Genomic DNA, 14,704 nt, shown 5'->3' with positions numbered 1-14,704 from the left:
AAGAGGTATCTCTACAGCCTTTGGCCACGCGGTACTCTCTGACGTCCCAATGTTCGAGGTGCGCCTTTACGAGGCTTCTTTAATCTTGTGGTTGCAGTTGACGTTGGAAGTTGAGCCAGAGTCATTTTGTCTGTAGCGTTCCTTGGGACGCTGCGAGAATTAAATGCCACCACCTTACCTTTTAAATAAATAGGAGAGAAAGGTGTTTTACCTTCGCACAAGTCCTTCAGTTTCCTCCCTTAATATATCATGTCTGAGGCGAGGGTTAAGGAAAAAGAACTCTTTCCGCCACGGATGCGCCGTTTTCTCCTGAGACTCAAAGTAGTGAGGTATGGGCACAAGAAGCATAAATTCAAAAGAATACTCCGCTTCAACAGAGGGGAAAGGGTGTTTCTCCCCCTTTTAGTCAAAATCCGAAGCAGGTTCTGTTCATGCCAGAATTTTGGCGTGTCAGAAGAAAGATTCTCCGCCATCAGCACCTCTGCCCTGTGGCAGGCAAATATTTAGAGAAAGCCCCTCAACTTCCGGCTCCCTGCACCTTTCCTTCAGCGGTGTGAGGCTCAAGTTGGGTTTCTTTTCCTGCCTGAGTTATGGGCACGTAAAAGCATTGAGGAAGAACAAAGTCTTGGAGCAGTAGCCAACCTCTCCTCTGATCCACTTCCTCGGCTTTGTTTTATTTTTTTGTATCTTTCCCTTTGATTATGTGGTTAGCTTTAGTAGCCAACCTCTCGTCTGTACTGCTCCTCGGCTTTATTTTATATATTTTTTCTTGTATCTTCCTACTCAATTATGTAGTGAGTTCTGACATAAGCTGATTCCAGCTTTTCATTGTACGCTGTACTATTTCTTTGTTTTAGTAAAAATAGAAATTTATTTACATGTTTTAAGTACTGATCTTTTGGCAACACTACTTTGTGAACGGGTGTGCTCCATGTGTGTGTTTCTTCAAGAATATTTAGAGCAAGATACCTGGAAACATAATCTAACTAACTCTAATTTACCAATACTACCAGGCATTATACCGATAATTCATAGTAAATCAAACTTAGGAAACTAACCGGGGTAACAGTTGAATATTCTGTGATAAGCGCGTGAGTACCGTCCGGGCCATTTTATGCTTTTTATTTTGAGCTTGGGCCATAGCCTTCTTCGGCTTGGGCCTGTGGACTCCCCATGAGCAAGCGGGCCGGGCCCATAAATTATTGGGCCCCACATTATTAATGTGTGCTATTTTGAAACAACATACCAAAATAAACTAAGAAGTACACATGATATTGTGCAACTAGAGTGCAAACATTGAAAATATGATATCGTGAAAGACAATGAAAACAAAATAATACAAAACTACCATTTTCAATGAACAAAATCAAACTCTTTTGTTTTTTCTCAATACCCAACAGATTGTATAGAAATTTTATTCTGTGAAAGACAATTTTGTGATGAAACTATGGTGCAGAGAAATGGGTATAGCGAATTGTGGAGGAAGAGTTAGGGTTTTAGGAATGTTTCTATTGTCATTTGGTTTACTTAGTACACACACACAGACACACACAGAGAGAGAGAGAGAGAGAGAGAGAGAGAGAGAGAGATGCCAGAAGGAAGGAGAAGGGATTTTGGATTCTAGGGAGATAGTGTTTTACATGGGTCTGCCCTTGTTTAACGAAATAAGCAAAATTCTGAATCAAACTAAAAAGATTTGATTTGGGTTTTCTAAAAAAAAAAAACTGACGTGTTATTTCAAAAAAAAAAAAAAAAAACTCATTGATGTGTTAGTCTAGGTGGCAAGTTGATGTGGCAATTTTTTTTTTTTTTTTTAAAAAAAATCTAGGATGTTTGACACATCAGACTTTTTCATCTAAGAGATAACGGTAGGGATTAAATTGATACGACATTGAAATGTTAGGGACCAAATTGACACAATTAAAAGGTTAGAGACTAAATTAAAATATAATGTAAAGGATAGAGACCAAATAAGTAATTTACCCTTTATTTTATTATAATAAAACTTGCACTCTACTTACTATCCTTATATTAAGTGGCTTAATATATATACTCTCCTTAGCTTTCATGTTTCAACCAGTTAGCTAATATATAGAGATATGCTACGATGAGAGGTTGGAAGTGGTTTGTGGCATGATAAACGAGTTGAGGCCTTGGGGCTACGGAGGATTCTTGGTTGGGATTTTATATATAGAGGCTATTTTGATGTGGCCGTGATGGCTTTTGTTGGAGGCCACTTTGGGAGTGCACAACTATGGTCGCAGAAGTTCAATTCTAGCCAAGGGTGGTTAATTGGCTGGTTGAGCATTTGAAGGTATAATATTTTTTTTGGTTTTGAGATTTTTTTCTTTTAAAAGTAAAGTTGTTAATTTTCTGTCTATAGGCTTTAATTTCATTTCTAAAAATTTTGTTCTTTGTTATGTGTGTCGCGTATTTTTTATTATGAGATTGAAAAATACATTGTCAAGAAAGAATGAATCCGTTTGAGATAGAGAGGTTCGGTTATGAGATTTTTCATATTTCTGTCTACAAGCTTCAGTTTTTAGATTAAAAAATAATGGTTTTATAGGCATATAAAAGTAGAGTTGTTAATGGGCTAAGAAATCAGAGGAATTGAATAAGAAGAGTTTGCTAATGAAGGGGATGCTTTAGAGGGTTCAAGAATCCATGACTTAAAACTAAAGTGCTATATTAGTGTATATATTTGGTATTGCTTAAGTTTGCGGGAAATTATTGTGTACTCCCGGAATATCATAAATGCATACTCCCTCCTCTCACATGAATAGTGGGTCCCACTAATTAAATTTATGGTATAACCCACCATTTATGTGAGAGGGGGGGAAATTATTGTGTACTCCCGGAGTATCATAAATGCGTACTCCCTCCTCTCACATGAATGGTGGATCCCATTAATTAAATTTATGGTAGGACCCACCATTTATGTGAGAGGGGGGAGTACGCATTTATGATACTCCGGGAGTATCTAATAATTTTCCTAAGTTTGCTTGTGATTTTTTTTTTTTTTTTTTTTTTTTCGCTATGGCTTTAAATTTTTTTTTTGAGACTTTAAATTTAATCCAGCTGTACTTTTGAATTCAAAACTTTAGAAAAAAAAAAAAAAAAAATCCCTTTTACTCCTTGCACCATTTAAATTATATGCTAAAATACAAAACTCACCTTCTATGTTTCACCAAAATTCATTTATGTTCTCCAAATTTGCTTTCATACATTTCAATCTTCTAAATTTCAAGTTTATTTAATTAAGGTTTTGCTGTCAACTTTTGTTATATGTTGTGGTTAATTTTCCAATTTTTTAAATTTTTCTTCAAATTTTTTTAATTAAAAAATTCAATTAATGATTGAAAAGTATTTTCTTTTTCTTTTTTTCAAAAAATTTTAACAAAATTTGACGGAAATACCTTAATTGAATCAATATGAAACTTAGAGAACTAAAATGAACAAAAGCAAAGTTAGAGGATTGAAATAAATTCTGAAGAAACTTAGAGGGTAAACTTTGCATTTTAGCTTAAAATATAATACTAATTACTAAATTAAAAAGCATAAAAAAAAGAAAATATATTTTCAAAAAATAAAATAAAAACAACTTCAAAGATAACAAAAGCGAAAACCTAAAACCCAATTTCAAAAACTACATAATATCCTAATTTCAATCTATATGAACTAGGAATGACAATTTTTACCTGACCTGACTCACAAAATAGTAGGGTCAAGTTTGGGTTTTTAAAATAAAACCCGAAGTGAGTTCAAGTCAAGTGCGGGTTTTGCATAATACCTACCCGAACTCGGACCTGACTCGACCTATTTAACCTAAAATTACCAAAAAAAAAAACCTATTTATATAAGCTATTCTAACCCAAACTCTCAAACTAATCTAACCCTAACTCTCAAACTCACTCAACAGCTGCCTCGCCCCACACCCCATCCCATTTCGAACTCAGCAGCCGCCCCCACCCCCACCCACTTACAACAGTAGCCGCCCCACTCCCATCCACTCGCACTCACTCTCAAGTCTCACCCTCACTCACTCTCACTATAGGCCCTCAAGCGTTGTTAATGACTCACTGCCTCATCGATTCGTTACAAGTTCGGCCCTCAAGCTCTCACCGACCCACCCTCAACTCTTTCAGTCCCTCATGCCTCTCATTCCCTCATGCCTCAATTCACTCTCACTCTCTCAATCTGCCACCAATCCACCCCTATAGGCCAACGCGGGCTCTTATCGAACCACCTTCGCTCTCACTCTCTCAGTACCCTTTCAGTACTGATTCATAGTTATTTACTACCAAGTTGGGGCCTTCTTCTCACAAATGGTTGTGGCATAGTCAAGTTTCTTGAACGAGTTGGTGAAGGCAAGAAGAGCCAAAAAAATATTGTTTTTGTAAATTAGTTTTCTTCGAATGGTTGTTTATGGATGTGCAGTTTCATTGGGTAATGCACTAATGCTTGAATTCTATGTCATTGGATGTGAATTTCATTAGGCCTGGGTTCATTAGGCAGTACTTGATTCTTGTTTATGTTTGATTTTTGCTTAGTTTATATTTGATTTGTTTTGGATTTCATAATTCGGCCATGGGTTAGGGCTTAAAGCTGAAAACAAAAAATTGATTTTTTTTTTTTTTTTTTTTTTTTTTTTTTTTTTTTTAATTTGGCAAAATGGTTAGGGCAAGGCCTATAGGGCCCAACGGGGTGGGTTTGGGATTTTTTTTTTAAAAAAGTCTGTTTATTAAATGGGTCGGGTTCGGGTAACGGGCCTATAGGGTGGGTTCGGGCATTAAAAACCCGCCCCAAACTTGACCTGTTGCCATTCCTATTATAAACTAACAATTAATAATTCCTCCTATCATAGCTAAAGACTAAAAAACCTCGCAGTCCCTAATTGAAGTTAGGGATTCGAATCTCAGAAGTGAACTCGGATTCGTGAGAGAGTGGGGACTCAAGTTTGTACTGGAGCATGGAATAATACTAAAAAAATATTGAGGGATGGGTTACTTATCCTATTAATTATTATTTTTATTAGAATAATTTAATTTAGCTAAAAGTTTATATCTCAAGCTTCAAGAAATTAAAAATTCAACTCAAACTAAAATTTTATTCATCTTATATTATATTTGTGGACGACTAGATTCAAGTTTGAAATAAATCAAACAAATAAAATAGTTTCACAAATATGAACTTGTATTGATCAATGTGTAGCACAATTCTTTGTGATTACAAAAGAGTGATCCTCTAATTTGATTTCCTTGAAAGATTTGTTGATTGGAATTGTGGTAATATGATTTTGATTCGAACACCAAATATACTTCAATTTGGCTGAAGAATGGATCGAAGATCTTTGAAACAAAATTACAATGAATCTCTGGCTATGAGCTTGTTAGAAATCCTTTGTTCTTCATGTTCTTGTGTGTTCTTTGTCTTTGAAGGTTTCTGGTGGAAATTCTTTGGGGCTTTGGAGGCTTGAATCCGTAGACTTTCACCAATTTGTGGTTTCTTGAAATTTCTTGAGGCTTTTGAGCTTGATTCCAGTGAACTTTGAGATCTAGGAAGATGATTTGGATGATTTCTCTTTGAATGTTCTTCGTATTTGAAGGTTTGTGGCGGAAGTTCTTCGGAGCTTTTGGGGCTTGAATCCATAGAGCTTCACTGATTTGTTGTTTCTTGAAGTTTTTGAAAGCTTTTGGGCTTGATTTTAGCAAACTTTAAGATCTAGGCAAGTAGTTTTGATGATTATGCTTTGAATGTTCTTTGTATTTAAGGTTGAAGTTTTTGGAGGCTTCAGGGCTTAATTCCAACAGAGTTTCTGTATTTCTTAATCTTCTTTGATGCTGCTTGTGGCATGGATGCCTCGATGTGTTGGTGTCTTCAAAGATCTCTTCTAAGATGTCTTGGTGTGTAGAAATAACTTAGGAAGACTTCTATTTATAGGATTTTGGGAGTGGGTGAGCGACACGTGACGGAGACTGATTGGTGACACATGTCACAGCCTAATTGGAGGAGCTTTAAGATTTTTCCTCCAAGACACATGGTATCGTTTGATTGGCCGAAATATCTTAATTTTGAAGGTGACACATGTCAGCACCTGATTGAACTGCTTATGTCTATGCTTACATGCGCCGGTGTGTGATTGGCATTGTGTATGCTTTTTATGTTTTTATTTCATTGATACTTGGAAAATTTTTGTTGGTTTCTAAATGGTGATGGTAGAAACTAGTAGCAGTACGTGACGCTTTGTAGTTGACCATATGTTGTAGTATAATATGTTAGCTTGTGATAGGTCTGAAATTTTCCCTCTTTACAATTTTATTTATTTATTTATTTGGAGAAACTAGACTAAGGGCAGCCTGGGCTTAATTAATAGAACTTCAATGAGTATCAAAAGAGACTAGGGGAGCAATGTCAGCTGGGATGTCCTCCAGCCACACTTGCAGCCCCGTACAAAGTTTGGCCTTCTTTGCTAAAGCATCAGCCGCGGTATTACATATACGATAAGCATGAAAAAATTCTGAAAATTGAAAACCAGCAACTTGGTTCCGAATATCATCAATGATATTTCCAAAAGGTAAGAAATCTGAGTTCCCACGAGTGATGGCTTGAATAACTGCTGCTGAATTGCCTTCAAAGGTTACCCTCCTTAAACCAATTTCCCAAGCGAACTGAACTGGCCGTCGACAAGCCAGAGCTTCCAGTTCAACAACAGATTGTGAAAGTGGGATTTGAAGGGGATAGAGCACCAATTACTTTTCCAGCACAATCTCTGATGATCACACCAATACCTGCTGTGTTTGTTGCTTTAAAGACAGCTGCATCGAAGTTGGCTTTATAGTTTTGTGGATCAGGGGGTCGCCATTGATGTTGAATCATGTGTGGAGGGGCAGATGGGGCCGGGTATAAAAACGAACCTTAACTTTTAGTGTTTTAAAATCATTAAAAGTTCAATAATAAAGTCGTAAATTAACATAAGTTCAATGGTGAGACTTCCTGATAATGAGGATCGAATAAGATTAGGTGAGATAGGGTGACAAAGTATTCTCCTGGGGATTTTTTTAAGAGTAGTTGTAAATTGAAGTTTCAAGAGAAGACAAAAAAAGATTTCACATGACTCTTTGAGGCATTATATGCTCATGCACGTAGCGACTCTATGAACCTAAAGAAGAGATATTGAATCATACTTTTCCCTCCAAACCATAGGATCCAAGCTTACCCAATTAATGAAAAAATGTAAACTTAGTTCATGAATTTGGAGTTTGAAGAGGCAAATCATGTTTACTTTCCATGGCTGATCATATTTCTTAAAGAATCAACTTGAATTAGGTGTCTCGATCATGGAGTCCATTGGGTTGGATGTAAAAAAAAAAAAAAAAAAAAAAAAAAAAATTAAGGAGGAGCCAATGAGTTATCTTGCTTTTTCAAAGAGAAGATTATATATGTTAGGATCATGGAATCCTAACACGATTAATAAATGTGTCATGTTTCTTGTGTGACATATATAATCAAATACTCATAAGTTAACATGACATGAACACAAACAAATTGCTAATTGTAGATCTTTGCCTCTTCGTAGATGTTCTTGGGTGATTTTTTTTCTCTATTTTTTCTATGTGATCTTTTGTATGCATAGTGGGTTTTAGGGGATTCATTCTCCAGCTAAACCCATTTAGCTTGCATGAGGCATGTGAGTTCCATGCTTATCAACTCATTAATGGCCCTGATGAAAGTAAGTCTGAACCTTGTCTTTAGGGTCCATTTGGTTGAGTGGATTTCACATGGGTTTTGTCGTTTTCCTTCTTTTTATTTGGTTTTTGTCTTTTTTTGGTACTTCTCATTTTAGTTTAATATAGACATGACAATAAATTAATACAAACCACATTTTTTATCTTTCCATTTTTCTTCTCAATCAAATGAAAAAAAATTTCATCCCTCCACTTTTCCACCCAACTAAACACAAATGAAAAAAAATTAAAATTTCTCCTACCATTCCACTTTTCTATCTCCTCCTCGTTTTTTATCCTCTCATATTTTAATTTCCCTTGATTATGAGACCCAAGTCTTGAGGAGGGAGTGAGGGTGGGCCGTGAGCCCAACCGATACAATTGAAAATATAGGTCATGAGCCCATTATATATGTGTAGTGGGAATTTATATGCATATAGTCCATTTGTGGACAGTGTATGAATTTAATTTAAAGAAAAGCTTGCATGCATATATATATATATATATATTGAGAAGCCAAGACGTCGAAAGGAGAGTGTATGAATTTAATTTGGAAAAACCCTAAGATTTACCTTTCAGCTATGCGTTTACATTCAATTCAACTATATGCTTTTGAATTCAAAACTTATTTATAAAAAAAAATAATAAAAAGCATAACGAAGGGCATATTTTCAAAAAAATAAAATCAAAATAACTTCAATCAAAGATAACAAAACCGAAAACCTATACACCCATCATTCTCCGGGAAATTAAAAAAAATTAAAAATTAAAATTAAAATCCAAATTTCGATTTATATGTAAACAGTAAACTAGCAATACTTCGTACTTTTTTTTTTTTTTTTACGAGGAAGGCAATTGTGAAACTAGCAAGATCAATTTCTTGATCTTGGTATTAACAATTTGTTCATATCAAGATCAAGAAACTAGCAATACTTCCTCCTATCATACTAAAGACTATAAAATCTTGCAGTCCCTGGGTTCCACTAGCTTCCCTGAAATGGAGGCACCGCTATGTGACGAAGCGAGAGAAACAACCAAACCTTCGCAATGAACCTTAAGAGCTTCCCTCCCCCAATAATCTTTAACAAGTCTACCCCTACCATCCTTGAATTTAATCCTACCAAGAAACTTCACAACGAAAGAAACTGTGCTGTCGACGTTAATGTAACCGAGTGACATTGATCTGTAAGCGTCGCTGACCGCGAACGCAGCGTCGATAAACGTTTCTTTACGCATGGACTGGTTGAAGTCAGGGATGCCGATCTCGGATATGAACTCGGGTTCGTAAACGTGCAAGGACTTGGGTTCGTACACGAGCGTGGACTGAACAAGGTCGTAGGAGATGGAAAACTTTTTGTTGGGGTTTTGGACGGAGAACCGGGCGTTCCAGTTGCCGGAGACAGAGAAGTTTGGGTAAGTGTAGGAGAGGTTGGAGACGGAGAGTGAGTCGACTCGGAACTCGGGGAATCTAGGGCTGTTGATGACCAAGACGGTGTCCCGGATGAGGTAGCCGGTTAAGGCTATGGAGGTGAGTAAGAGGAGGACGATAGAGCTGTAGAAGACGCAATTATTGGTACCGGTTGACATTGCTTTGAATTGCAGAGTTAATAGGGTTTTTTTTTTTTTTTTTTTTTTTGATGGAAAGAGTTAATAGGGTTTTTGGGCTTTATATAATAGAGGAGGGCCACCGACTTTCTAATTCGATTTTTCCGTCGTATTTCAACTGTCTTCTATTCCATCCTAAATTCTATATTCACAACACGATTAGTTTATTTCTTTTGAATGAAATAGAAATCATTGAGGGATGGGTTCCTTTATCCTTATCCTATTAATTATTATTTAATTTAGCTTAAAGTCTATTAGACAGGACTTCAAGAAATTAAAGATTCTTCTCAAACTAAAATTTTATTTATCTTATCCTATGAATTGTTAAGATAACTTAATTTAGGTAAAAATCTATTTTCTAAATTTGAAGAAATTTTAAATTATATTCCAACTAAAACTCTATCAATAGAATTTGAAATAAATTATCTTTATTTTATTTTAATAAAACTTGCATTATACTTATTATCCTTACATCAAGTGGCTTAATATATATATATATATATATATTCCATCCTTCCACATTTCAAATAGTTAATTAAATAGAGATGTGCTATGATGAGACGTTGGAAGTGGATTGTGTAGCATGATACACAAGTTGGGGGCCTTGGGGCTATGGAGGATTCTTGGTTGGGATTGCACAACTATGGTCGCAAAAGTTCAATTTTAGCCAAGGGTGGTTAATTGGCAGGTTGAGTGTTTGAAGGTATAATATTTTTTTGGTTTTGACATTTCTTTTAAAAGTAGAGTTGTTAATTTTTTATCTAAAGGGTTTAATTTGAGATCTCAAAATTTTGTTCTTTGCTATGTGTGTAGTGTATTTCTTATTACAAGATTGAAAAATAATTGGTAACTGTTTTTTTCCCTTTATTTTCTGTTTTTAAAATTTTTATTTTTATTTTTGAGATTAAAAAATTTGTTTAGGAATCTAAAATGAATAGGAAACAAAAACTGTTATCAAAACTCAATTTATGAGAGCAAAACTGTTTTCAGTTTCTAGTTTTCAAAAGCTAATGAAAACATGAGTCTAATTTAATCAATTTATCTCATTTAATGAATTAGTGTCAGAGTTCGAATCCTATTAGTAACATATTTCAGTATTTTTTTTTCCTTTAGAAAACTCTTTTTTTTTTTTACTAACCAAACATGTTTTTAGTTCAAAAATACAAGAAAATTGTTCTTTCTTTCTATTCCCAAAAACAAAATTTTAAAAATAAAAAATAAAAACTGTTACAAAAAATATCCTAAATTTTCAAGAGAGAATGAATTTGTTTGAGATAGTGAGGTTCGGCTATGGGATTTCAAAGTTACAATTTTTCTGTCTACAGGTTTTAGTTTTTAGATAAAAAAGAATAGTTGGTGACTTGGTGTTAACTTGGCTCATCATTTGACATTACTTTGGTTTCAAAGGCATAAAATTTTTATAATGTTTATATCTTAGTACGTGTTTGGATTGGCATCTGCATCTCCACGTCCAGCGTTTCACCTTCTTTTTTTTTTTTGGAAGTGTGTTTCTCAATTTTTGTGGTTATGTCACACCAGTGGGTCCTGCACACGGTTCACAGGACCCACAAACCTCTTTTTTCAGCAACTTTTTTTTATTAAAAATAGATCTCACAATACTATTCACACATTTAAAAATTATTTTGCTACAATGTTTTCAGTTTTTAGGAAAATAAATGGTATCCAAACGAACCCTTATTTGAAGGACTTGCATAAGGAGTGCATTGGTTGAATCAGGCTAAAGACTTCGAGGGATTGAATAAGAAGAGGACTTACAAAAGAACCTCTTATTCATGTGATCCTCTTGTGCAATTTTTTATGATAAAAGCCAAGGCTCCCCTGGATATAACTTTTACACCCATGGCTTTCTAACTAATTCAATATGCAAAATTGTCATTCAGTTAGTTTTTATTTTTTGGTATGTGATACTGAGCTTGCAATTTGTTTTTTTATTTTTTTTATAGTGAAAATATACATTCTTCCAATTTTCTGGAATGATGTGGCTAAATTTTTGGATTTTGGGTGTCCTGAAATTGGGGTGATGACAATGAAGGAGATGCTTTAAAAGTAAAAACTATTTTTAATGTCCTTTTATTATTATGATTATTTGGTAACAAAACCCACTTATAAAACTATGCATATTGCGCCTTCAAAAAAAAAAAAAAAAACTATGCATATTGCAACTCCATTAGATATACCATCTACTCATCATATTGCAATTCTATAGCATGAACATTTTCTATGCGAATTCAATAGGTTAGATGAGAATTAAGGAGGCATAAAGTCTAAGGGAAAAAAAAAAACCCAATTGAAGTAGAGAATATTGACCCTCAAGTGCAAAGGCTTATAAAGCTGCAAGACCCATCAACTGTTATGCATGTGTAAATATGATATATGAGTAAATAAATTATGACTATTTGCAAAATAACATATAATAATTATTTATTTGATTATATTTTTCAATAAATTTATTTATTTATAATTTTATGATCAAAACAGTGCAACGCGCATGAAGTTAATTAGTCTCTAATATTTGTGTGTAGATGCTCCAGGAGTGTGGAGGCTTTTTGGCTAATTTCTATGTAGATGCGTGAGACAAATCAGATTTTATGTTGTATTTTAAATATTCATGATTGCTTAGATTTCATAATTAAAAAAAAAAAATCATAATTATTATTTGAAACATTATATCTATCTTTAAACGGTATTGTATAATTACTCAAGAATTCAAAATTGTATAATTGCTCAAGGGCTGAGGTTCAAGTTTTCAGGAGGGAGCTTCACACATATATATACTTAGATTAAGTTAGAGTAGAAATTCTATTTTATATAAAAAAAAAAAAAAAATTGATACTTCATCAATTTAGAGCCACGAAAATGATATTTAATTAAACACTTCTAATAAACCCATTTAAATCGAATCTTTGAGTAACTAACACATAAGGGACAAAAAATCTATATGCTACTATATTAATAAAGATATAACTCACTTTTCTACACTGTAAATGCTTTTTGTATGATCCAAAATTCTTCATCTTATTCACCATCAATTCTTCATCATATTAGAAGTGTTTAATTAATAGTTCATGATATCAGCTTATTACAAAGCATTTGTCCAACCAAAAGGCCTTTGAGGACGCTCGCGCATTACAATTTTGTGCCATTAATTCAAGAAGAATTTAGTTTGACTAATTTTTTAATAGCTTTATTTCTAATTATACTAATTTTTCAAAAATCAAATAATTGACAATCAAATAATAAGCAACTATCCTCATTACACACACTATGACTAATTTTTTAAAAGCTCTGTTTCTAATTATACTAATTTTTCAAAAATCAAACAATTTACAATCAAAATAATAAGGAGCTAATCTCATTACACGCTATGTGCGTGCTCATAGCCATAGGCTTTTCTATACATTTTTTTTAGATGTCAACACTTTTAATTCATTCCAATTTGGAGTTATTGCATTTTCCTAAGAGCGTGATGAGATTTATTTTGTGGATGCGTTAATTTGTTTTTTTTTTTTTTTTTGGTACTACATCTCATCACAATCCTAGGACTTTTGGTGATTAGAAAAAACACCCAATCTTGAATTGAGATGAATGGAAAGTTATGTTAAAAAAAATAAAGCCTTTGTGCACGCATAACGCACATGCGAACGTGTAATGAGATTTATGCATTCCCAATCACAAAAATTATATGGAGTGTGATTAGATTTATGCATTTTGGAATGTATTTATTCTCACTAATTATTAGAGAAATGTTATGTTCACAATATTTTCACAACATTTTTACAAAAACTCCTAAGTAGTAAGTTATTACAAGTTGTTATTGGTGAGGCAAAGAAGTATTTTCAATAATAGGTTCAAATTAGAACCAATAACAATTACCTACACATGATTTATTGTGAAAATATTACTTTTGAATTCAAAACTTATATATATATACACACACACACACATTCACACGCGTGCTCAGATGCTCTTCTATTTTTTTGGGCATTATTATAATTTAGAAATATTTTTTTATTTTTCAAACAAATAAAAAGGATAAATTTTAGAGATAAGAAATGTAATTTCTTTTATTTTTTTGAATTTAAAATGAAATTTGTTATTTGATATTTATGTTCATATTCCTAAATAAAGTTACCTTTCATTAATGAAGGTATTTTTGAATCACATAAAAGAGGATATTTTTTAATTACATAAAAGTCTAGTTAAAATGGATATTTTTGAACCACATAAAAGTCTAATGGAAAGAGAAAAATCCTCTTATATAGTTGAAAAAGGAAAATCCTCTTATAGATAGTATAGATAAATAATTTAAAAAAAAAAAAAAAAAAACCCTCCCTTTTACTCTCTACACTATTTATATTCTCTACACCATTTAAAATACAAATGTGTCAAAGTTCAAGTCTCCAAAACTGAATTTCACGACATAAACACTTAGACCGAAATAAAAATTTTATTTTGTATAAAAAAAAAACATAATAATAATTCCAATTACTAAATTAAATAAAAACCAAAATATTCAAAAAAAAAAAAAAAAAAAAAAAAAAACTTCAAAGATATAACCCAATTTCGAAAACTGTACAGTATCCTAAATTTTTTTTTCAATAATTCCACAGTATCCCAATTTCAATCTATATAAACTAGCAATATATAATTAATTCCTCCTATCATAACTAGCTAAAGACTAAAAAACGTCGCAGTCCCTGGGTTTCACCAGCTTCCCTGACCCGGAGGCACTGCTATATGATGGAGAGAGAGAAACAACCAAACCTTCGCACCAAACCGTGAAATAGTCACTCCCTAAATCTACAAGTTGTCCACTTCCAGTAGCCATGAATTTAAACCCAGTAACAAGCATCACATTGAAAGTGATTGAGCCAGGTGTGCCGTCCAAGTTGATGTCACGGAGTGCCCCTCTGTCCACGTAATCGTCTCTAGAGGCGAACGTAGCATCGACAAACGTCTGGCTAAGCCTGGACTGGTTGAAGGCAGGGATTCGGGTCTCGGAATTGAACCCGGATGCGTGAAAGAGCGAGGTTTCGTAGGAGATGGTCATCCAGTTGTTGGGGTTATAGATGGAGAACTGGGCGTTCCAGTTTCCGGTGACGGAGGAGTTGGAGTCGAAGTAGGAGAAGTTGGAGACGGAGACTGAGTCGACTCGGAACTTTGGCAAGATAGGGCTGTTGTTGGTGACGAGGAGGTCAAAGATGTAGAAGCGGAATGCGGTCACGCATAGGATGGAGAGGAAGATGAACCAATGAGTTGACATTGCTTGGAATTATATTACTTTGGATTTCAAACAAGCGGAGTATTATATCAGAGTTAAGGGGGTCTTTGGGCTTTATATAGAGGAGCAC

General features: G+C 34.0%; 3 protein-coding genes across 3 annotated transcripts; all 3 read right to left on the bottom strand.

The window, feature by feature from the left end:
* Positions 1-6,380: 6,380 nt before the first annotated feature.
* On the bottom strand, positions 6,381-6,879 carry LOC126717811 (uncharacterized). Its single transcript, XM_050419754.1, has 2 exons — positions 6,792-6,879; positions 6,381-6,697 (listed from the first exon to the last, which is right to left on the bottom strand). Exons 1-2 carry the CDS (start codon positions 6,877-6,879, stop codon positions 6,381-6,383), a joined length of 405 nt encoding a protein of 134 aa, XP_050275711.1.
* Positions 6,880-8,610: 1,731 nt separating this feature from the next.
* Positions 8,611-9,325, bottom strand: LOC126713645 (uncharacterized). Its single transcript, XM_050413462.1, has one exon. It carries the CDS (start codon positions 9,312-9,314, stop codon positions 8,682-8,684), a length of 633 nt encoding a protein of 210 aa, XP_050269419.1. The 5' UTR covers positions 9,315-9,325; the 3' UTR covers positions 8,611-8,681.
* A 4,706-nt stretch (positions 9,326-14,031) lies between these two features.
* On the bottom strand, positions 14,032-14,616 carry LOC126717744 (uncharacterized). Its single transcript, XM_050419631.1, has one exon. It carries the CDS (start codon positions 14,614-14,616, stop codon positions 14,032-14,034), a length of 585 nt encoding a protein of 194 aa, XP_050275588.1.
* Between the last annotated feature and the right edge of the window lie 88 nt (positions 14,617-14,704).

The sequence above is a fragment of the Quercus robur genome, chromosome 1 (assembly GCF_932294415.1).
Source record: "Quercus robur chromosome 1, dhQueRobu3.1, whole genome shotgun sequence".
Classification (NCBI taxonomy): Eukaryota; Viridiplantae; Streptophyta; class Magnoliopsida; order Fagales; family Fagaceae; genus Quercus; species Quercus robur.
The sequence above is the reverse complement of the archived record's forward strand: the minus strand, read 5'-3'. Positions and strand labels throughout refer to the sequence as shown.